This window comes from Alternaria arborescens (assembly GCF_004154835.1).
Source record: "Alternaria arborescens strain FERA 675 chromosome Unknown contig_55, whole genome shotgun sequence".
NCBI classification, from domain to species: Eukaryota; Fungi; Ascomycota; class Dothideomycetes; order Pleosporales; family Pleosporaceae; genus Alternaria; species Alternaria arborescens.
In genome coordinates, this window is record NW_021167910.1 from 46,921 (window position 1) to 70,434 (window position 23,514).

Consider the following 23,514-nt stretch of genomic DNA (forward strand, 5'->3'; position numbering starts at 1 on the left):
TCACACCCCACTGGCTGCAGTCGAACACTCGACTAGCCTACCATAACTGGGTTTTGCCCAGTTCGGTGGGCCACGCTCCACTAGCCGCGGTTGTAAAAGCAAATTTGCCCGCCAAACACCCTAGCAACAGCTAGTGAGGCGTTGTAGTACGCAGCGGTTGCTGGCTTACCGCGGGTAATGCGCGGCTTCTTGGTAGACGTAAGTGAACTCTTGTGCTACTCTTAGCTGAACGCGTAAGAAGGTGGGAAACGTGTGGGAAGCGAATGTGGGAGATGTAGTGTGCTGCAAGGGCGCGTCATAGGCGGGACGGAAATGCCTCACGACACAGCCTCTCGCGTTTATGACCGGGTGTAGAGCTTGGTGCGAGAGTGTGTGAGACGAGGCTGTAGTGCTGGCTAGACAGTGAAATTGAAATCGGGCATGGTGGAGCAAGGCAACACGACAGGACTTTCACCGCAACGGTCGAGGCCGGTGTGGTCGCATCTCGCACCGTGTTAACATGTGAAGTGCCTGGAGGGGGCAAGAGCGTCCCGCGCTAACGTGGAGATCGGCCAGGCACAGGGGTCTGCGGGATAAGCGAGATTGGGCAGTCCGAGCACTGCCTCCTTCTAGAGCGCGCGCAGCAGACGCCCATCTTTTGTCTCACGCCTCTGCTCTTCTTCTCTCCCTCTCCCGCCAAGTACTAGACGGACGTTGCTGCTTGCCGGATGCTTGATTTGTACCTCTTTTAATACCTTATCTCTACACTGTTATCGCGACTTCGGCTCTCTTTCACCAACACAGCCCGTGCACGACGCTCCCCCGAGGGAAAGGAGACAGAGAACAACAACAGCAACCATGCGGAGAGGCGTCACCATTTTCCTGCTCGTCACCATTGTCGTTCTCGGCTTCGCAGTGCACAGCGTATGGACACTGCTCGGTCTTCTGATCGCTTCTGGTCGCGAAGATGCTATTCTCCGCGGAGAGCTCCCTGCGCCCAACTCGAGCGCTATCAATGAGACGCCGCAATTGATTCCCAAGATCATTCACCAGACGTACATCAACGAGAGCATACCGGCGCACTGGAAGGGTCCTCAACAGAGCTGCTTGGATCTCCACCCCGACTACGAGTACAAGCTGTGGACCGACAAGAAGTCGCGCGAGTTCATCGCTGCTGAGTATGTTGTAAACTACCGATGTGATAAGGCGTAATACTAACCTACCCAGATACCCATGGTTCCTCGAGACTTTCGACGGCTACCCGTACCCCATTCAGCGCGCTGATGCCATCCGATACTTTGTTCTGCACCACTTTGGTGGAATCTACATCGACCTAGACGATGTACGTACAACTCCCTCTCTCAACCACACCCATACTAATAAACTTAGGGATGCAACCGCAGCCTCGACCCTCTTCTCGCCTACCCAGCCTGGGTCCGCCGCACAATCCCCACCGGAATCTCCAACGATGCCATGGGCGCCGTCCCCCGCCACCCCTTCTTCCTCAAGGCCATTGACTCTCTGACCGACTACAACCGTCGCTGGCCCCTCCCCTACATCACCGTCATGGCATCTACCGGTCCCCTTTTCTTGTCTCTTGTCTGGCGCCACTACAACAACGCTTCCCCAGTCGACGAAAACCGTGTCCGCATTCTCTTCCCCGAGGAATACAACAACCACCCTTGGTCCTTCTTCACCCATCACCTTGGCAACAGCTGGCACAGGACAGACGTCAAGATCATTTTCTGGCTCGCCAAGCACTGGTTGCTGGTTACGATCCTTGGATTCGTGGTTGGCTTCACAATCTTGGGTATGCTGTACAAGTTCTTTGTGCTCAACAAGCGATCTACTGGCCCCGGCAGCCCAAAGATGCGCCTCTTCAACCAGAGGATGCCATTTTACCGCCGCATCAGCCAGAAGAGAAGCTTCGAGCTGGACGATCGCCATGAGGTTTAAGAAGGGAACTGTTGAGAACAGTTTTGCGTATTGCATTGTTTGAGCGTTATGTCCGTATCACGTGTCTTGCATTTCACCGGAGTTTCAGTCGAATCGCGACCGCCTCGCACTTTGGCTTTCTTATTCTACGCTTATCATCTTTTTTCTTTCTTCGCTTCTATCCATATTATTTGATCGAGGGTAGAATGCCTTCCTAGCTTGTTTTAACTGCTTTTGTGGGGGGAAAAGTCCGAGAAATACATGGGCGGGGCAATGGCGCTGTTGGTACACACACATTGGAAGAGGCTGGACCGCTGTTGTGGGATTTTGGTTGTCGAGGAAAAGATCCCTGAGGTATCATCATAGAAGGACCGGACCGGGACCGGCACAGTTCAGAAAAGACCGAAGAGCTCGGTTTTGTTGGAGATACTGTTGCATGTAGATATGTAGAAGAAGCTTTACTGCTTATGTTAATATGAAACGTACCTGCATTATTGGAGACGGCTACATTGAGCTTCCGCGATTAGTGATATGGAGATTATGGAATACATTGACTCTCAACATGGATACACTTATCTTAGCATCTGGTTCTCTATTTCATATCGCGCGATGTTTTTCTTAACTAGGTAGCTTATCGGGAAGCGTAGATTGTGGATTCAATCCTACTTTCAACCCCTTACCAGGGAGTGAAAAAAATATGCGAACAGGCGGGTAGGGCAATACGCGTTATACGAGCCTATCCGCGATTGGCTGATACGTGGGTAAGAGGTGGGGAAGGCGCAGGGGAGGCGGAGGGGTATACGGTAGATGTCTCATGTAAGACTGGTGGCAGTCTTATGTCAGAAAGATGGCTGTATTGTGTGTCGAAAATAGCGGCTTGTGAGGAGGAGATGGACGTCTCGAGACGTGTAAAGCAGGTAGTAGTCTGCTCGCACTTGAACCTGAGGAATCTCATGGCTGGAGCCTTGCGTTAAATACCCGGTCAGTGATTGAAATGGCATAGTCTTGTGCGAAAATCGTTGAAGTGTTTTTGAATCTGGATATGTATCATCCTTCGCAGCGACCTCTCATACGACATTGTAGTATAGCGTTCCGATTGGACAATCATCACAATATGAGACGCGTCTTTAAAGAGGCTCAGCAACATTGCTATTGATTGACTGGAGTGCATCTACATATTGGGCAGACTTTAGATTCTGACCTGATAAAACTCCATCGGAATTGAAAGAACAAAGACACGTTCCGGATATGATGGAGTCTTGGCAGGGTGGGCAATACGCGTTACAGGAGTGTGGCCGGGATCAGCCGGCACTCCCGCCTCGCTACATCCTCCCTGGTCACCGGCTTAACCCTTTGCGACAACACATCAAAGTCGCGAGGACCTCGCTGTTGGTAACATGTTCCTGGATGATGCGCAACAGTGCATGAAGTTTATTGACCATCGACAGCGCGAGATCATCATGTTGCTGCGTCGACCTGCTCTCGGGCCAATGACGCCAGCCCGCCACTTCCGTAACCGTTGCAAGCCTTCCGTCATCGTTCAGCACCTGCGCAAACAAGCAGCCATTCAACTTTGGAGCTACGCAATGTTGGAACTTTGCCTCTTCACTCTAAGTTTAGAAGTTGACAGCCGGTACCCGTTTCTCAGATCCACTTCTTTCTCATATCCTGATCTTGTACCTGACGTCTCTTCGTCTCTCCTCACATCACCTTCCATGGACGCGACTTGATCACCTGCCACGCCTACAACCAAATTACACTCTCTACATCACACATTCGGAACCCCGACCGACTGAGCATCACCAACCCTTACAATGGTCGGAACAACCCTTCAAATGCGCGAGGGCGCCGAGCTCGTTGGAGAACACGGATTTCGATACCTTCTTGTCAAACCCCTCGGCCAAGCCAACGTATGGGTCGCTGTCGACGCGGCTTCCCAAGAGAAGATCTTCATCGTAAAACAGCCCGGCGACGATGACGTCGGATATGGATGGCCAAAGTTTCAACATGAGATGATCATGCACGAGCTTCTCAAGGGCATCCCAACAATCAGACAACAAGTAGACCGTATCCCACCCACCAGGGGTGGCCCGCCACGAATCGTGCTCGAGATTCTTCAATCTACCCTCTGGGATGCGCGAAGGAAGCGCCAGTTCAGTGACGTGGAACTCAAGGGTATCATGCGCTCGGCATTGTTGGGCCTGCGAGACGTACACGAGCGAGGTCTGGTGTATGCAGGTACGTTTACATGCAGTACTCACTTCAAATGAGCCAACACAGCTAACACGGACAAGACCTCAAAATGCAGAACATCCTCCTCAGCGGCTTCGAAAACGAACCAAGCGCCAACGCAGAGATCGGCGACGACCGCATCACCGCCAAACTCGGTGACTTAGGAATCGTCATGGAGCCAGCAAAAGGCCTCGTTCAACCCATCGTATACCGCGCGCCCGAAGTGTACTTCCGCAACGAAATCAACCAACCAGCTGATATCTGGTCCTGGGGCGTGATCTACTGCCAGCTCCTCGAAGCGCAAGCTTCATTCAACAAATATGGTATCTACGACGAACTCCTACAGGGAAACTCAGGCCAAGGCCAGAAAGAACGTTCAGTTGAACGAGCTATAGCACATGATTTCGGACTGGGCGCCTTGGATTACTATGATGGGTGTCGACTTCCTTACCAGGACCGCTCACATCACGAAGGACAACACTGGGAACAACTAAAAGCCAAGGGTGTGCCGGAGAAGGAAATTAAGTTCCTGAGCTGGGTCCTCAACCCTGTCCCTACAGATCGGCCCACAGCCCAGCAGATCCTGGATGCGGGCTGGTTCACCATGGATACGGCCAAGACAGGCAAGATTGCCGACAAGTTGGAAGCGAGCGCTCAGGAGTCGAGACGCAGGAACATCCAGAGGAAACGCAGTGAGCCTTTGTTCACGTACTCGGCGGCGAAACAGCAGCCGACCGGGTTGTATACGAGGGAGCCTCCTACCACATTTTCTTCCACGCATACTTCATCCAACACTCCTTCGTGGTCTCCCACACCTTGGCAGCCACAGTCGTCGCAATCGTACTCGCATTTGCCACCTCAATCCCAGTCGCAACAGCCGTCGCAACCTCAAGGACAAGGATACCAGCCTACGCCATACCAGCCCATGTCTTTCAAACCCGTTACTATCCAGGCGAGTGAGGAAATGGGGAACAAGGCAAGGCCTGTTACGCCGAGATCCAGTACGCAGAAACCGAGTGGCAGTACGTTTTTGAACTTTGGCTCTTTTATGCGTTGAAGAAGAGGCTTATGGTGGGTTATAGGTAGAAGTACTGCTGGGGATATTGCGATGGCGGTTTGGAGCTTGGGGTTGTAAGTGGATTGTAGTTGGGAAGTTGTTTGTTTAGGGAAGGGAAGTGGAATTGAAGTTTTTTATGAATTATGTTTTCTTGTTATGGAAGTTTGGTTTGATGAAAGGTGGAGTATTAGTGTATTCTGGTATCGTTCCAAACTGTTTTACTAGTTAAGATATCATCAACGAATTTTCTAGTCTCTTCACCGATACGATCAGTGTACTCGTCCTGCGGGAAATAACCAGATAACCCAAACCCAATGACTTTCGTAACGCCCATCCATTCAGAGTATTCCTTGACTTGGTACGGTGGTATCAGCATACCTTGGTCTATCCAAAACATCAGTTTTGGAACTTGATTGCTGCCAGCCTTCAATCAACCCCAAAGTTGCCAAAGCAACATGCCTACCTCTGGCGAACGTCCTTCAAGCGGAATCTCGTTGGGAAACCACCATATGGGTTCACGATCAGACGGGTTCATTGGTAGGACGATGTTGGATTTTCGTGCATGAACACGACAATGTTTGCCGATGTGTTGGCATTGCGCGTATTGATGTACGCCATGAATGAATTAAGGGTTTTGGTAGTCTTCTCCTTGAAGGGAAAGTCCGGGGAAATCTCCTTCGTCGCCATCTTCGGTATACGGGCAGTTGATGAGGCGCGGATTAAGTGGCGTGAGAGCAGGGAAGCAATTGGGGTTTCAGATATGACTTGAGCCCGGCAGCGTCGCGATGAGAGGAACTTATAGCCACGGCTTCTTCAATCCAAACGTTTGAGTATGGATCTGTAACTGTGCGAATGTGAACATGTCAAGGGTATAGTTTCAGCTTACCGTTCGATCACAAAGCTTGAAATGGGTGTTAGTAACATTAAACCCATTGCTAATCATTCTTCAATGTAATCACCCTACTTTCTAATCATTGTGCAAGATTCATACTCTGATTTGTTCCTGAGATACTACAGCAACATTTTGAAAATCATTGTACGGCCGTAAGAGCCTCATTGTGGAAAGGAACGGCGGTTCTCACGGGACCCGGCGGCCCCGGCGTCAAGAGCTTCTGGAAATCACCAAGATCACAACGCTAGTTGCTTAGTATGGATTTGCATCTCTCCAGAGCACGGAGTAAACGAACCTGAACAGTATTGCCGTAGACATCCGCATGGAAATGAACAGACGTAAGAGATGGCACAGACAATTTCGTCCGGTACTGTCTGCTCAGGTGGTACCTATGTCCTTGACCGATACGTTTCTTCCTTTATATTTTCATAAGATCGCAACACTCTTATCATATACAATACCTTCACCTCTTGCTTCACTGTAATCGCCACACAATAACTTCATACAAAATGCCTACCCTGAAATTTCTCCTTGCCAGTCTTGTTGGCTCCGTCGTTTTCGCGCTACCATCAAGCCTCAGATCCGATTCTAGATCCGTATCCCAAACAACCTCGCACTCACCTGTCAACGTGGCTCAATTTGCCGTCGGAACATGGATCGAAAACCTGGCTATACGCCCGAATGGCAAAATCCTCATCACTATGATAACTCCGCCTGAGATCTGAGAAGTCGACCCTTTCCAACCGCCTGCATCAAATGCCACCGAACTGGTCCACCGCTTCGATACTATTATTGCCGATCATACTAGCGGAATCACCGAGACAGAACCAGACGTCTTCATGGTAGTAGGTGGAAATAGCATCTGGCGCCTCGACATGAACGAGGACCTTTCCAATCGCGTCTCCGAAGTCGTGAACATAGCACCCTCACGCCTCCTCAACGGCGTGACTACTCTCGACGCAAATGCTGGAATAATTCTTGTCGCTGACTCGGAACTCGGTCTCATTTGGCGCGTAGACACAAAGAGCTTGACCTACGAGATTGCTTTACAGGACGACACAATGGCACCGAGGGAGACTTTGAACCGCCTGATCGGTATCAATGGCGTGCGCGTCTGGAAGGACTACGTGTACTACAACAACAGCCCCCTTCAGCTTATATGCCGTGTTCGCGTGGATCGAGCCACTGGGCAAGCCGCAGGGCCGTACGAAGTCATTGCTCAAGGCGTTTTGGGTGATGATTTTGCTGTCGATCAGGATGGTACGGTATATGTCGCTGAAATGACTGAAAATGTTGTTACGCGTGTTCAATTGGATGGTAGTAAGGCAGTTTTTGCTGGCAACCTTAATTCTACAGATGTAGCGGGCGCGACATCAGCTGCATTTGGGAGAACAGAGGGCGCTCGCAATGTCCTTTATGTTACTACCAATGGAGGAATCTCTGCGCCGGTGAATGGGTCGATCGTTGAGGGAGGGAAGGTCGTTGCAATCGAGCTGTGAGCGGCATCGATAGTCCAAGTCCACTTTGGAGACGATGGTGTGAAATGCTTGATCATTCAGACCTAAGAAGGGTAGTATTTCCTTCAACAGGACTTTTGTGACATGCTTCTCATCATCTTCTTGCGTGCGAGCAAAAAGGTCAAATCGCTTATCACCTATTATTTACTAGCACTTACGTAGTAGAATAAACTACACATAGCACTAAACCTTTTGATCCACTATCGAGACTTTCTTCTATGACATGGTTCCGAAAGCTTGTTTTACACGGTCTCAGATCTGTCTCACGCCAGCTACCTGGGACCATCTATTGAATATGCCGGACAGGTCGAAAGCAATGATTAAAAGCTTTCGCTGGTTTGATGTTCAAGTTGGTGCCGGATATGAGCCATTATTGGAGATCTTCTTGGTGTCACGCCTTACGTTGCAGCCACAGTCCGTAGTGGACAGTTCGTTCTAAGCGCCACGATACTGGCTTCCTTGTGCCTAAGGTTACTGGAAGTGCAGCCATCTTCGCACCAAGAGTATACATATGTACCTTGGCGAAAAGGATGCGCCTTGGCCTAGTCTTCATGTTCTTCAACCGTACATATGCCTCTCACGAAAAGGGTATGACGCCACAGGCACTCCGCACATCGCAATGGGCCGCGCTGGAATCCTATTCCGAACATGCAATCCACTGGTTTCCGCGTGCACAACGAAATCGAGATCATGGGATCGAACGGGGTATCGTATTAAGAAAAAAGCGTACCTCAGTCGGTCCTCCACCCAACATACACCTCGTCGGTCCTGAAGCGCTGTGTACATGTCGTATCTGTCAACTCCGTCTTCACTCCAGTACTGTATTCCAGCAACCCCGCATGTGCAATCATAATGCCGTTGTCGATACAAAACATCTCGTCTGTCGCAAACACATTTCCACCTCTGTCTCTTGCCATCATGCCCATCATTTGCTGTAGTCGCATATTCGAGCCCACACCACCCACGACCAATACTTGCTGCGACCCAACATGTGCCATAGCGCGCTCTGTTATCTCAACCAGCATGGCGAAAATGGTTTCCTGGAGAGAGAAGCACATGTCCGCTCGTGTGACCAGCTCTCCGTCTTCAGTCTTTAGCCGTTTTGCGTCCGGTAATGACTCGTCTAACCCACGTGCCAGCAAGTCCGCTGCAGCCAAGATACCCGAGAAACTCGCATCCATGCCTTTGACTCCATATGGTAAATCGACCAGGTTCTTCCCCTTCTTGGCTAACTGTTCAACATTGTAACCAGGAAATGGGTCGTTGGGGATCATCAGTGTGCGAGCGAATCGATCGATACAGTTTCCTATGGCGATATCTAAGGTCTCGCCGAAGATACGATACCGTTGGGCAGAGTAAGCGATGACTTGGGTGTTGCCGCCAGATACGTAAAGGACGACGGGGTTATCGGCGCGCGTTATCGAGCGACCCATCTCGATATCTAGCATATATTAGCCAGTAATTTTGACCGTGGAATCGCAATGACTGACGGCCGACGCAGTGGTTCACTCCCACCATGGGCTTCCCCCATAGTAGACTGATTGTTCTAGCTGCAAGCGCAACGCTTTGTAGCGGTGCACCCATGCCTGGGCCTTTGGTGTAGCATATACAATCAATATCCTCAATCTTGACTCCTGATTGTCGCACAGCTTGCTTGATTAGCCTCACAACCCATGCTCGGTGATGTATTGCTGTGTCTTTGGGCAGGAAGCCTTCGCCGGGCGGGGAAACATATGTGTGTCGCAGGTTCGCAAGGATGATGGGAGGTTTGTTTGGACCTGGATGAGAGATGACGCCCACACCTATCTTGTTGGCGCTTCCTTCTAATCCTATGGCAATCATCGTGGCGGCAGTCGCGGTTTGGTGCTGGTGTTTGACGCGTCGAGGCGGGGTGTCGTTGGAAAAAGCTATCGATAAGGGATGACATGCATGGTAGGGCTGAAGCCACCGCTCGGCAAGCAACAATGACCAGTTGCTCTGTCAAGCAAGCCGCATTTTTCCAATTGCCTCGTCCCTTATAGATTCAGAGCATTGACGACACGATACTTCACAATCGCAGATGTTGTTTGATCAATGGGCAAGATACAGCGAACAGGGCCGTCAGCTCGCGAAGGCGCAAGGATCCAGCAAAAGGAATATAAGACCAGGTTCTCTTATACACTTGGGAATCTACGCGATGGTCTCTTTGCCCGCACCCATCATGCCGCATACATTTGTGCGCATGCAGTGCGCATGCAGCGAGCAAACCGACGTTCAAAAAGTTCACGAGCAGACGTCACCGCCATTAGTCATGTGCTGCAGGGTCTGATCACTACCGCAACAAAGTCCACTAATTACTTCACTCATCTTTACAATCACTTCAACAAATCCACGTCTTGCGAATTTTGCTTACTCCATAAAGTCTTTAAAATACAATTATTGCGGAGCGTCGCAAAACTTGCGTATCCCAGCCACAGCAATTCGTACTCCGCTCGGACCAAGCAGCCTCGGTTCCCCGTTGGAGCCGCTAAATAATATCCACCAAATATCCAATCCTCCAACTCTTCAAAACATCCCACATTGCACCAGGATCTCTGCGCATGGCAGACTTCGACAGCGCCAGTCAGAACTTTCTGACATGGCTTAAGCAATCTGGAGCGGAAATCAGTCCAAAGATCAACTTGGAGGATCTGAGAACCAAGGATGCTGGACGAGGCGTTGGTAAGTAGCTACTCCACTCCAGTACCACACCCCGACACCACAGACTCACTCTACGTCGCTACAAACTTTTGCGACATGCGATAAACCGTAAAGCTAATTCAAACAGTTGCAACCCAAAATATCGCCGAACATGAACTCCTCTTCCGCATACCCCGCGCCTCCATCCTCAGTGTCGAAAACAGCATCCTGAGTACCGAAATCCCCGCTTCAACATTTGCGCTTCTCGGCCCCTGGCTATCCCTCATCCTCGTCATGCTCTATGAGTATCACAATGGCAGCGCCTCGAACTGGGCGCCTTACTTTGCCGTCCTACCCGCCGACTTCAACACCCTGATGTTCTGGTCCGACGACGAACTCGCCGAGCTCCAAGCTAGCGCCGTGGTGAACAAAATCGGAAAGGAAGGCGCAGATGAAGTCTTCACGGAGCAATTACTACCCGTGATAGAAGAGTTTGCGGAGATAATATTTAGTGGGGATGAGAGAGCCAAGGACAAAGCGAAGGAGATGCGCAGCCCGCAGAACCTGGAATTGATGCACAAAATGGGTAGCCTAATCATGGCTTACGCATTTGATGTCGAACCAGCGACACCTAGCAAGGATGTGGACGATGAGGGTTTTGCTGAGGAGGAAGAAGACGCTGCACTACCTAAAGGCATGGTTCCGCTAGCTGACATGCTTAATGCCGACGCCGACAGGTGCAACGCGCGCCTGTTCTACGAGAAAGACTGTCTAGAGATGAAGGCGCTCAGCCCAATTACTGCAGGCGACGAGATTTTCAACGATTATGGTTCGCTGCCCCGAAGCGATTTACTAAGGAGATACGGCTACGTCACCGACAACTACGCACAATACGACGTTGTTGAGATTCCCGCCGAGCTCGTCACTGATATCTTAACTAAGGAGGGTGTCTGGCACGCAGACAGGTTAGAGTACCTGGACGAACAAGAGGTCATCGATACAGGCTACGACATCGCCGCCAGCACGCCCTTTACGCTTCAAGAAAGTCTCTCTCCCGAACTCGTCGTTTTGGTCGAAAGTATGCTTCTTCCTGCCGAAGAGTTCGAGCGCCTTGCTAGCAAAGGCAGACTGCCTAAACCAGAGAAGATGACCAGCCAAGGAGCGGAGCTGCTACTGCAAATCATCCAGGCTCGCATCGCGCAGTACGCTACAACGCTGGAACAGGACTTGCAGACATTTGGCGAGGTTCCGCCTGCCGGGACGACGTCGCCTAAGCAGCGAAGATTTGCTATGGCAAAGGCCGTGCGGATAGGTGAGAAACAGCTCTTGACGAACACGAAAGACGCGTTGGCAGAGAAGATTGCAAGAGATGGTGGTGCGGCGATGGCGAAGAGGCAGAGGGTTGTTGACGAAGAAGGAGATGTGGAGATGGGCGGTACGGGGAAGAAGCACAGAGCGTGATGAAAATCACTGCATGCATCAAACCCTGTCGTGAACCGCATCACATATGGTGGTTTGACAGAACGGTCACCAGCATCTGGCCTCCACCCGAAAATGCGAAACATAAGAGCGAGAAAAGAGGTCGTAAAACAATTATGCGTAAGTTTCTTATTTTTTTTGTCGCCAGCCAAAGTCCTTGCGGCACTTCACCAGGCGTCTAAATATGTATATCCAAGTATCGACTTGCTGACTTGTTATGTCTAGGTAACCTTCGCACCTCCCTTCACCCACCCACCAACCATCCAGCATTGCCTCCTCCTCCCTGAATTTAAAAGGCTACTGTACATAACTTTGGTAGATCTTTGGAGCCAGCCCACCGAGCCAATAGAAAACAAAGGGTATAACTTGTCGATAAGTAAAGCGCTAAAAGAAGAAGAGATTGTAAACTGCGGGAATTTATCTCCCGGAAGAACCTCCAGCTGCGGCAGTTGTGGGTGTAGGAGGAAGAAGATGGCCGGATGCAGATCGATTGTGGTTTTCAATGGACCGGCGATTCGGATTTGGTGGAGGCTGCTGAACCGCAGCCTTCTCGCCCTGGCGCTCAATCATGATGCGATACCTGATGTGCAGATTGTCTGTCCAGTCGACGGGATATGTCTCCTCATCTTCACTGCTGTCGCCAGAGAAGCGCCATCGATCGGCCAAGCGGTCGTCTACCCTCTCGGTCTTCTGACGCTTCACGCCTCGGCGATCGATCATCATACGCCCGCCTCGACCAATTCTACGACGGAAGCGAGATTGATCATGGAATGGAACGTCATCTGGAGGAGTGGCAAAACGTATGCGCGCACTTCTCCGTGGGTCTGTCTGCTTACTCGACGGCACCACTGCTGTTGCATCAGCACCTTCACCATCAGACACGGACGCAGGAGGCGTGGGAAGCTGACTCTCCGTAAAGACTGTACGGAAGTCCGACTTCGCAGCCGGCGGCTCCAAAGGTGGCGTGATGGGCCGCCATGTTGCGTCGACCCAGCCCACATTCCACTTTTGGTGCTTAACCAGGTTGTCTTCGATGAAGCTATCGATGGCCTCGGTGCGCTTGGCTTGCTGCTCTTCGAGGTACACTATATCACCATCAACAAGACGCCCGTCTGGACGTGTGTTGGTAGGCTTCATGCCTGGTAGAGTCTGACGTTGTCTTTCAACATCGGCAGTTCTCTTTGGCTTAGGAGCAGGCTGGAACGAGTTAGTCATCTGGACAAAACTTCTGGTGAGTTCATTGCGACATACCTTCTGAGTGATGAGTAGTTCGTCATCATCACCCTTGATACTGAGTCTGCGCTTGAGCTCCTTGACGGCATGGCGTTGTTCGAAAATCAGCTTGTCTGTGGCAAGCTGTTCTCTGATGACTGCCTCTCGTCGCTTGACTTGCGACATCAGCAAACGAGCCTCCTCCAGTTCCTTCCTCAGCTTCTTGAGCTTCTCCGTTACTTGCGCGTCGCGACCACGCGTCTTGCGGACCTGTCGGACCTCACGACGTCGGAAGCAAACATACGGGTCAGCATCATCGGTTTCGAGATTCGTCTCGAATTTCAGTGAGGGCATCAACGGGCGGTTGCCCTTTAGTAATCGTTGATTCTTCCAATGTGGATAAATGTCTTTGGCGAACCGCCGCGCCGACTCGCTGATTGTCTCATCGAACTCGGCTTCAAGTTCCTCATAGGCAAGAGCAGACGAGTTGTCGACCGCGGCATACGGCTGCTTGATTGCTGTGGTTTCTTCGAAAAAGTTCATAACCTCTTCGAACTCGTCTTCTGAGCAATTGTTGTTCTTGCCCTTTTTCTGGTTGTAAGACTTGAGAAAGGCGAGATCATCACTGTTCATGCAATACGGGCAGCCGGACGTATCCTCCACGGTTGACGAGAACCGTATGTAAGTGGCAGGTTGTGTAAACCGTTTTGGATAGACATCTTCATATTGCAGTGTGCTGGCGACAGCATCCGGAGTCGGAATGTAGAGTTGTGCAATCTTCCCACCAGTTGCGCCTTGCGCAGCTGCCTGGGCGGCGGAGATGACGGCCTGTAGATGGTGTTCCTAGAAATGATGTAAGTATGTGTATTGTGCAGGGCAGGGGAAGTGAAAGCCAAAAGCGGACTAGCGCGACTTACAATCTCCTCGCCCTTCTCAACACCGGTCTCAACCTTGGGAATATGGCGCGACGCATCGTCATCAGCAAGCTGCTCAACCTCACTCTCGCGGACGACAGGTAAATTCTGTTTGGTCGAGAGCTTGCGCTGCCTAAAGCGCTGCCCAGTTGCGCGAGCCGTCATTGTTTGTTGTCGCAGCGAAGCGCACGTGACAAATGTTTGGGTCGTTTGGGCTGCGTATGGGGCGTGGTGCAAATCTGGCGCCTGGGGGCGGCCCAGCGAAGAGGAGTCACGCTCCCAGAAGCGCTAATCCGACCACCAACGCGCCTCAATACTGCTGATATGGGTGTCAAAAGTGTCGCACTGGCCTCGGCATGCGATTTATCGCGTCGAAAGTGATGAAAAGAGGTCGTGGGGTGCTGTTTGGCGATGGAAAAGGTTTCGGTGAGCGGCGATGTCGAGCGTGAACAAGCGGATGCGTTTGGGCGGGTTGAGAGGCAAGGAAGTTGCAAGCGAAATGGACCAATCAAATGGGCGATCGCCGGGAATAGGTGGGACCTGCGCGATCGTCTTACGTTCATCACGGTCTATCTACAGGCCACGCTGCATGTTCGCATTCACTGACCGCGAGCAGAGCTGCAAAAATCTGCTGCAACCCTACGTGTTTGCATATATCGTGGGTTGCGTTCCATGGTACCGTGTGAATGGCATCCCGATGGAGTTAGCGTGGCTTGGCATGGTGTCCATGGCTTTCCAGGAATGACTACCGTCGTAACTCTGATCACAACACCAGCATTACCAGCAGGATTGTCATCGAATCATATCTCAAGAGAAGTATGCCTTTTTGTTCCGTACATTCAATGCCTTGGTATCTAAGCTTCGGGAAAAGATGCCTCAGCGTTCTCCAACGTGCTTTGGACGTCGCTAGGTGTCAACGGCTTGTAATGACGAAAAAGCACGTAATGCTCAGCTAGGCCAAAGTATATTTGCTCCGAATATTCAGCGATTGTGATCAACCCTCTTCACTACTATCTAGGCTCAGCAGGGATGTGAACAAGTCCTGCTCGCATTCATGATGTACAAGTATTCTGGTCTAAAGCCACTGCTTGGTTCCGTGGTGGGAGACAAACGCACCACCATATCCATCCTCAATGCTGGCCTTCTCCCATGTCGACCTGATAATCGGAATAGCATCCTCAACAGGCGTCGCGCCTTTGAAATCAGGGGCGTAGATTGAGATCTTGCCCATGAAGTTCATCAGACCTTGCATCTGGTCGGGGGTGACTGCGAATCAGTGTCAGCATGAGTACTAGAAATCACCTAGATTCACCGGTCTACGAACGATCGTCAAAATGGCCTACTTCTACCACGCCTGGGCTCATGCTCATGAACAGAACGCCGTCTTTCTTATACTGCGCGTTGAACTTGGCGACAATTGCATTCAGGGCCGCCTTGGATGCGGCGTACAAGGAACTGTTCTCGACTTCAAGATTGTTGATGAAGTCGAGATCTGCATGGCCGCTGGAGATGGCGATGACCTTCTTCACCTTACCTCTGATGACAAGAGGCAGGAAGAGGTTGAAGAGATGGATGTTGCCGACAACGTTGGTCATGAACAGCTTTGAGGAGACTTGTTCTAGTTCCTCAACTTTGTCGCCCCTATCGAATGACCGACGTTAGACATGGGCGAACTGATGAGACGGAAACAGATGTAAGCTTACAACGCGCCGATAGGGTCGAAAGCATCGAAGAGAGACGGAAATGTTCCGTTTCCAATGAGATAATCGACACCGCGTTCACCGACGATCTCGGTGGTCTCTGCAGCGGCTTGCTGTAGGCTAGCGTGGCTGGTGAGGTCTCCACTGAGGATATGGATATTTGGACGCTCGCCTATTTCTGCGATCACTTTCTTCTTGGTAGACGCCTGGTCGCGAACCAGACCGACAACGAGATTCTCCGGGTCTTGTGAAATTTGCTTGAGGAGTTCAAACTGGACCGAACTTAGCAAAACGCAAGTATGTCACCATACAGGGTATACTTACTCCAATTCCCTTGGACACACCGGTGACTACGTAGACTGACATATTGCGATTGAGGTCTCTGGGATATCTTGTGGTTCAAAGAGGTTGAGATGGGGTGCAGACATTGTGTTCACCTTGTCATCTTTATAAACGGAAAGATTCATCCGCTACACTGCACGTTTGCGGACTTCTTGGAGCTATCCCGCGCACAAATACTTGTCCGCCGCAATACAGGTAGGTAAGACTCTGACCGCTGCGGGTTCATGTTGCGGCATGGGAGATATGTAATGAATCCTGCGTCGCTGATATGTCAGCGCAAAGAACTTCGGCTTTGCGTGGTGTCTTTGTCGCGAAGCAGTAGGCATTTTGGCGGCTTACAAAGAGCGGTTCTCGGCGAATGTGAGGCAGCTTGAAGCTGACTGCAGTTACATACATATCCCTTCCGTAAGTTAGTCCTTCAGTCAATGCGATACGCGTCATTGATGATCGGTAACCTTGTTTTACAGGATGCCGCATTGCGGACTAGTCTCCCGCCTTGCGGCCGTCTGTCCAATGAGCATGAGCTCAGCGGATGACAAATGTGCGCTTACTCTACCTCGACTTCCGCACAAGACAGAATAGACCTAATAAACCTGCAAGAAAGTTACTGGGCAGCCATACCTTGGTAATGTCGTTGCGATCCGAGTCAAACGCTTGCACTGCCTGCGCAAGAGCAAAGCGGAAATGCGGTCGCCAGATCCCAGCTTGCGCTCGATGCGCGGACAAGCGCAAGTCGTGCATCTATCCGCCATCAAAGAAGCAGACAGTTTCTTCATATCGACACTTGTTATCGGATGTGCCAGTGCTGAGAGGAGAGGATACGTCGTTCGCCGAAAGCCAAGTCAGTACGTTGCATGTCAATGCGAGCCCCTACACCATCGATAATCTCATGTGGGACGTGGGATTACCATCCCTTGGCAGTGACATCGACGCACCGGAGTCTCAGCTCCGAATCCCCAGCGCAATGAAGACCGATTGGTTTCTTGCACCGGAGACGTGGACGATATCCCGCAGATCGACAAATTCAGACGATGTACCAATCGGCACAGCAGCCATGAAGAAGTACGTGACGGTACTGCAGTCTTGGTTCAAAAGCTGGGTCACAACTGGTAGCAATCCCTTTGTACACTCCTGCTTGTACGGTGTGAACTTTCCAGCATGCGTACAAGTCGCGTATGCCACCCTAGCTAGTTATGTGTATCGGACACCTGCGAATACAGAAATCGTCCTCCGCATAGTGGAAGATCGATCGAACGACTTGTTACGGGAGAATGGAGCCATTTTGGATCAAACTACTGCAGAGAAGTGGGTCGATGTTGCAGGTCTTGATGATGATCTATGGGAGCAATTGACACGTCTTCATGCCCTTTTAGTCTACCAGATGATCGGTCTCTTCGATGGTGACGTCCGCGCCCGTCATGTCGCTGAAGGGCATATGGCGATACAGGATAGCTGGGCTGGAAAACTCTTCTCCACTGCCAGAACCGCATTGTCGACTGAACAAGATAGCATCGCTCATCTCGCCAACTGCCTACCCAAGCTGTCTACTTACCTGCAGCAACAGTGGTACTCGTGGATACTGTCAGAAAGTATCCGTCGCACCTGGCTCGTGACCGTCAGTCTATCGCCCGTCTTCTCGGTCCTCCAGCAGCGCTGGGGAACCTGTCCTGGTGGCATCATGTACACTAACCGAAGTGGTCTTTGGAATGCTTCGAGCGCTGCGGAGTGGGAAAGACAGTGTTTGGAGAAGAACGTGGCATTCTTGCAGCGCTTCGAGTGTGCGAGGCTTTTTCACTATGCGAAACCAGCTGACGTTGATGAGTTTGGCATGGCGATGCTGGAGATGACCTTCAGTGGGGATTCACTAGAGAACTGGAGGGATAGAACCGGCGGCTTGTAGTCTGCAAAGGATGTTAGTCAGTTATGCCAGCGCGATATCAGCAATCGGTTGTCACAACGGGTGATGACTGGGAAGAAGGTATCTAAGACTTCTTGGCGTTGTCTTTCTTCCTGTCAACGCTCGGAACGCGTCGGAACGTTCCGAGTGATGTTGTTTCCATTTATAGGGCTAGTACACATTAATAGATTCCAAGGCCCACGCCGCAACGCCGCCCAGATCAACAAAAGTCGAGTGAGCGCTCGCTACAATTCCAGCACTCTTCTCAACTACACAGGTCGTCGCTCAACGAATCAGACACGCATTGGACACATGTTGGACACACATTGGACACACAGTCACCATTGATCTCTCGTCAAATCTGTACCTTCTAGAAAGTGCCAAGCACATCAATACCGGTCGATCCATTAGGCTAACCAGCGAGTTATGGATCAACTACCGCAGGAACTCATCGAGAAGATTACTAGTTATGTACCCACGGAGGATCTCAAGAACCTTCTCACTCTCACAACGAAGTTTCGCTACAGCGCAGAAAGGTACTCTGGCGCATTTACGGAATACACCCTAAACAAGCGCAATGCCGACAGGTTTGTTAAGATTTTCTCAGGGCACCGTCTACTATATCTACGGGAAGTGATCTTTCGACCCAATCTTCCTCCACTAGTCTGGACCCCCCCAGCCGGCGAGGAGGATGAAGAAATCGAATGTCGCGAAAGTGCGGATGAAATAAGAGAGAAGAATGAACAATTCACATGTCAGGTGCAGATTATCTATAAAACCCTTAGAACCGTCGAGGAAAATGCTGGACATCATGCCCCAGGACGATATCGACTACTGGTGCACGGCCCTACGAGACTGCTCCATGACAACAGCATCACTTGTCCGCATCGCCAGTATAGCAGCTGGCGAGTTCAACTACTCAATACCGAAATGCCTCTGGTGTATTCCGTTCGTTCTCTAGAGATCTACAATATATGCAAGGAAGTTACGGACATCTGTCATGACTCTCATGATTACCCACCAGACTATAGCAGTTGGGAGGGACATGAATTGAAGCTGGATCTGGGTATCATGGTCAAACTAGCATCGAGACTCCCAAACCTTGAGTACATGGGCTGCAAGACCGGAGGGTTCGAATGGCACCCGCCCTTTTGCCACCAGGGTGGTGACGAAGAACCCAATCGTCATTTTCAACACGATTGGGACGGTCCACGTCGTGATGCAAGACATGATTTTGCAAGCGCCGTTACCAGACATGAAGCTCAGCTCCCAGCTTCACTCCGACGGGCGAACCTAGACTTTGTCCACCCACTATATCGCACACTGGATACTGTACAGGATAGGATGCTACCTGACCTAGTCAGACCAGCGCTGTACGACCCATTCAGCTCCAGTCTTCGTCTCTTAACCAACAACGTTCGGCAGCTCCGCATACGGGCCATCATCGACGAAAGCTTATTTCATATTGACGATTCTTCACAGCCGGCATGGCCTAACCTGGAAATTCTAGAGGTCATGTTTCATCCATCACGGCCTGACGGATCGTGGTACTTTCATGGACCTAGAGGTCAGGGTCGCGACGCTGTGGGTTATGCAATTACTGCTGCCTCCTACCCGCCTTTCGAAGCGAATGATCTCGACGCTGAGATGGAGGGGCGATTACACGATCAATCTGTTCTTGTAGATTTGCCTAATGGTCATAGCAATGAATTCCGCATCACACCAGATGAACAACGACTCAGACCGCTGCTGGAAGGTTTCGCCAGGGCCGCAGTACAGATGCCTTCCTTAAAGAGAGCCATTATCCGGTCGCCGTTGTTGTGGGATCCGACCGAGGGATATGATGACGGAATCGAAAGAAAAAATCTCACATGGGGTATACAATATTCCGATGAAGATATTGGTGTTAACATGGCAAAGCATGATCCGACAAGCCAAAGAGAGCAAGGTTATACAGCGACACGTGCTTTGGCTTGGATGGTGGGTGATTGGCATCCTGACGCGCAGCTGCACAGCCTTTTCCAGCAAATTGGACGCGAGAAGCATGGTGAAGATTTGGTTGAGCATTGGGAACTGAAGTACATGTATGCCGACGATCTCCCTCACTGGATGTTCATTAAAGCTTTTTAATGTCATGATCACGGCCATAGGACCTACGATGATGGGTATGATAATCCGGGCCGCGTGCCTACTTCGCTATTGTAGGCTGGCGATCGTAGGCTCAAAATCAGGCACCAGTTGTGCCTCCAGAAATCCTGACCACCGAGCATCCAAATTTGATAAGATTCAGCGTTGCCTATCTTACTTTGTGTTGACGTACAATTCGTTCAGCACTTTTAAGCTGCGGTCTATGTCGGTTTGCGTACTGGAAACTGAGATGAATGGTATATTCGTTCTAGTGATACCCACACGAACGCAATCTAAAGTACCCTTGATAAGAACACAGAAAACATGACAAAGGCTGCATCGAAGTATGCTATCCACAGATGCCACCCAGGGCAGATACTGGACGAATTGGGTCGCATGTCTTGATCATCGCTGTAAAGCAAAAGTATAGGCATGTATTGAGAGATCCATTATCTATAACTTGCATTTCGCATATCATCTTAGAATATGCTTTCTCTTTTCTCTCTCTAGTTCACGACCTCATACCGCGGCCGAAACCTTCAGACTAAGTTTCCATGCGGCATGGGATTTTCTCCGCTCTCAGTGATACGACCATACTCGCTCATCAGTGAGAACGGCGGCGACGACAATCCATTCTTTGTATCTAGATGTTTTACAATGTAAGCGTTAGGCTCATTCAAATGTTCGCTGACACTCGTGTGATGCGCATCTGCATCGTTCCGGGGCGTAGCTGGCAGCAAGCGAGCATAGTACTCGCCATCGTTGAGCCGCGACAACGCCGCAATATGGAGACGATGACAGTCAAGAGTACGGTCGCGTTCGCGGTTGTTTCAGAAGAACTTCGCGAAGTTTTGGCCTCCAACCCTCACAGAAACTGGGGCTGAATTACCTCGCCATCGGATATGCAAGACCTTGGCCATGCGCGTTCCTGTACCTATGTAAAGTCTCTTCGAGCCCGAGATAACACATAGCAGCGCTTGCTCGGGCTTTGTCACACACCCTTCACAAATGAATCGATTTCTGTTCTTATTCTTACACCCTGAATCTTGCAATGTGATATCGTCGCAGAGCTCCCCAAGCCTCACCATGACATTCGATCTTCCCTCAAACGCCTCAACCAATTTCACTACCTCATCCCTTTTCAAGCCACCTCCAGCAACCTTTCCCCCTCGACTCCCTCCCCAAACAAAGACATTAGACACCCCGGGAGCGAGATACGCCTTCCCCCGCTCAACCGCCTCTTCGATATCCCCTCCAACAGTAAGGATATCCACTGGAGCATTCACAACGAAATCCGCGCTTCCCGCCTCCCTAGCCGCTCTCACGGCTCTCCCCACCCTTTCAGCCCCTTCCCCCACCGTCATCATCTTCCTGGAAGCATTGTCCTTATCCTCCAGATTGCACCCGGCAACACCCAATCCCACAGGTCTCCTGATCCCCTCCTCCATACCCGTCCTGAAAATCAACGGTCAGCGGCTTGTTCAGCTCATTAGCGATCTTGGATATGATCTTGGCGGCGGAGAGGTTCGTTTCCATGTCCATCTCGTCGTCGGTGAGGCCGGCTGCTTCGGCGACGGAGTAGGAGCTTGTTGTTAGGGCGTGACATGTGGTAAGGGAACTGATTTTACGAGCGGTGATGCCGTCGTAGACGTTTGCTAGGAGGACGGGGTGCCCAGATTTGTGGAGGGATTCGAAGTGAGGTGCCATACTGGCGTTTAGGGTGTCGGGATGAGTTCTTTCCACTGGCCTGGTTCGCCACGGGGCCTCCGTCAATTAGGATCACACGGCGAGTTTTGCTCTACGTCTCTAGACATTAGATATTCGTCTAAATAGACACATTTGAGAGGATATTCCCACCTTGACTTCATCATCGCGATAGGTGATGCCCGGTTTGGGCGGATTGTGGTCGATCTCGAGGGCCAGTGTGTCGCCATAGGATGCCTGGCAGACATAGACGGTCATGCGTCGTCTATGGTATTCCGGAAACTCTTTCTGAAGGTCCAAAATGATGCCAGGCTTTTCCGTGTAAGTGGGAGGATTATTCGGAGCATTGTCTCTAGATTCTATATCGATAAATGAGGTCAATGCCTTTAATTCATCAGAACTGTTGCACGTAGCTGTGACTTCAGTCTAGGATAAATTAACTGGAGTTTAGTTTAAACGACGATGCTATAGTTAGCCTATAGTATGACGTTGTAGATGGAAGCAATGAGGAGCGAAGAATCTGATAGCATTCCGAACAAGTGTGATAGCGCGAAGCTTGATGCAGGACGCAATGGTCCCTCTGCATTGCTTTGCGTGCAGAGGCTAACGGATACATGGTCATGGCTTCAAATCTAGATCCCTTAGCTATGCGCACGTTTCCGGTCCTTCTCGAGGCATAGATAGAAGAAAGAATTGCGTAGAGGCCACCAGTATCGGACTTCAGCTTGCCCGAAAAAGTATGAGCTCGGTCTTCGAACGTTGTAGAAACCGCTGTTGATGCAGTGACTGCTGTCACTGCTGTCCAATTGGATGTAAACAAGCTCCATTGACAGATCCTTCGCAATGCAAGAGTACCAGCGCGGCCTCCAAAAGGATCTCGAGCTGTGCAGGATGCACATACAGCTATGAACATGGACTACTGCGAGCGAGCCGTGGTTCGCTTGGCGATTCGAGAACGCCTCTGGAGCTGAGAGCTGCCTGCATTCACAAATACAAGGTTTAATGCAGGTTCTTTTTGAGCGTTACGAAGAGACTAACAGGAGCTTAGCGCGGGGGTGAAAGCTTCCTGCCTTCGATGGTAGAAGAGGTGACGCATATTCCATTGGAGGATACGAAGAGACCAACAGGAGTTCGAGCGACTTCTGCGGGAAGCGGCTGAGCGTGCGTCGTCCCACATGGCGGCCACAAGTTTACCCCGCCCGGCCCGTTCAGCTCAGCCAGGTTCAGCTTGGCGCGGTTCGGTTACCCCAGCCCGTTCAGCTCAGCCAGACTTGCACTCTAAGCAACTCGTTTCTGGTCTGGAGTAAGGCGCTTCTACCTGTATAGAGTATGACACAGGCCTGCGGTCAAACAGAGACTCCGGTATAAGCGTTCCCGTGCATAGCATGAGCTAGGACGATGCTTCTTCCAATACTCCGTACGCGATTGTGGATTCAGTCCCACAGCTTCGTCAAGGAAAGAACGAGGTAGTGTGGGATAGCCTATGGAGGCTACTGAATACCCTTTTCGGACCCACATCGCTCGAATGCATGTACGATGCCAATCATGGGAAAGGGTGCAGCAATCTGGACGACTCGACAGATTACCCACCTCGATTGATCGCTACTCGCGCATGCAACACCAATGTGGAACTCATCATACAGAAGCCATTAAACATTCGTGTGTAGCGAGCTGACAGGTATCGCCAGCCCTTACACGTAGGGATTGGCTCATCTTCGCCCGTTCAAATGTCCATTACCCCAAATGCTGTAGCCCGCACCCTCATACTATCAATCAGCTCGAGCACTTACTTTGGACTGGCGGAGCCTTAAACGATGGCTTTTTCAGCTCATCTTCTTCTCTGGGACATGAATGGTCGGCTGTCATCTC

General features: G+C 50.9%; 10 protein-coding genes across 10 annotated transcripts; 6 read left to right on the plus strand and 4 right to left on the minus strand.

The window, feature by feature from the left end:
* Positions 1-837: 837 nt before the first annotated feature.
* On the plus strand, positions 838-1,935 carry AA0111_g11678 (Mannosyl phosphorylinositol ceramide synthase; the record flags this gene model as incomplete). Its single annotated transcript, XM_028645570.1, has 3 exons — positions 838-1,157; positions 1,207-1,321; positions 1,369-1,935. 3 exons carry the CDS (start codon positions 838-840, stop codon positions 1,933-1,935), a joined length of 1,002 nt encoding a protein of 333 aa, XP_028500729.1.
* A 1,793-nt stretch (positions 1,936-3,728) lies between these two features.
* On the plus strand, positions 3,729-5,203 carry AA0111_g11679 (hypothetical protein; the record flags this gene model as incomplete). The annotated part of the gene is made up of 2 exons (XM_028645571.1): positions 3,729-4,152; positions 4,209-5,203. 2 exons carry the CDS (start codon positions 3,729-3,731, stop codon positions 5,201-5,203), a joined length of 1,419 nt encoding a protein of 472 aa, XP_028500721.1.
* A 1,767-nt stretch (positions 5,204-6,970) lies between these two features.
* On the plus strand, positions 6,971-7,594 carry AA0111_g11680 (hypothetical protein; the record flags this gene model as incomplete). Its single annotated transcript, XM_028645573.1, has 1 exon — positions 6,971-7,594. The coding sequence occupies one exon, from the start codon at positions 6,971-6,973 to the stop codon at positions 7,592-7,594; it is 624 nt and encodes a 207-aa protein (XP_028500745.1).
* A 749-nt stretch (positions 7,595-8,343) lies between these two features.
* AA0111_g11681 (tRNA N6-adenosine threonylcarbamoyltransferase) lies at positions 8,344-9,454 on the minus strand (the record flags this gene model as incomplete). The annotated part of the gene is made up of 2 exons (XM_028645574.1): positions 8,344-9,053; positions 9,103-9,454. The coding sequence occupies 2 exons, from the start codon at positions 9,452-9,454 to the stop codon at positions 8,344-8,346; spliced, it is 1,062 nt and encodes a 353-aa protein (XP_028500718.1).
* Positions 9,455-10,191: 737 nt separating this feature from the next.
* AA0111_g11682 (hypothetical protein) lies at positions 10,192-11,731 on the plus strand (the record flags this gene model as incomplete). The annotated part of the gene is made up of 2 exons (XM_028645575.1): positions 10,192-10,312; positions 10,419-11,731. 2 exons carry the CDS (start codon positions 10,192-10,194, stop codon positions 11,729-11,731), a joined length of 1,434 nt encoding a protein of 477 aa, XP_028500717.1.
* A 435-nt stretch (positions 11,732-12,166) lies between these two features.
* AA0111_g11683 (Enhancer of polycomb-like protein 1) lies at positions 12,167-14,040 on the minus strand (the record flags this gene model as incomplete). Its single annotated transcript, XM_028645576.1, has 3 exons — positions 12,167-12,946; positions 13,001-13,804; positions 13,879-14,040. 3 exons carry the CDS (start codon positions 14,038-14,040, stop codon positions 12,167-12,169), a joined length of 1,746 nt encoding a protein of 581 aa, XP_028500716.1.
* Positions 14,041-14,950: 910 nt separating this feature from the next.
* On the minus strand, positions 14,951-15,941 carry AA0111_g11684 (hypothetical protein; the record flags this gene model as incomplete). The annotated part of the gene is made up of 4 exons (XM_028645577.1): positions 14,951-15,141; positions 15,200-15,516; positions 15,579-15,847; positions 15,900-15,941. The coding sequence occupies 4 exons, from the start codon at positions 15,939-15,941 to the stop codon at positions 14,951-14,953; spliced, it is 819 nt and encodes a 272-aa protein (XP_028500715.1).
* Positions 15,942-16,806: 865 nt separating this feature from the next.
* On the plus strand, positions 16,807-17,817 carry AA0111_g11685 (hypothetical protein; the record flags this gene model as incomplete). Its single annotated transcript, XM_028645578.1, has 1 exon — positions 16,807-17,817. The coding sequence occupies one exon, from the start codon at positions 16,807-16,809 to the stop codon at positions 17,815-17,817; it is 1,011 nt and encodes a 336-aa protein (XP_028500714.1).
* A 423-nt stretch (positions 17,818-18,240) lies between these two features.
* Positions 18,241-19,944, plus strand: AA0111_g11686 (hypothetical protein; the record flags this gene model as incomplete). The annotated part of the gene is made up of 1 exon (XM_028645579.1): positions 18,241-19,944. The coding sequence occupies one exon, from the start codon at positions 18,241-18,243 to the stop codon at positions 19,942-19,944; it is 1,704 nt and encodes a 567-aa protein (XP_028500713.1).
* A 1,383-nt stretch (positions 19,945-21,327) lies between these two features.
* On the minus strand, positions 21,328-21,648 carry AA0111_g11687 (hypothetical protein; the record flags this gene model as incomplete). The annotated part of the gene is made up of 1 exon (XM_028645580.1): positions 21,328-21,648. One exon carries the CDS (start codon positions 21,646-21,648, stop codon positions 21,328-21,330), a length of 321 nt encoding a protein of 106 aa, XP_028500712.1.
* Between the last annotated feature and the right edge of the window lie 1,866 nt (positions 21,649-23,514).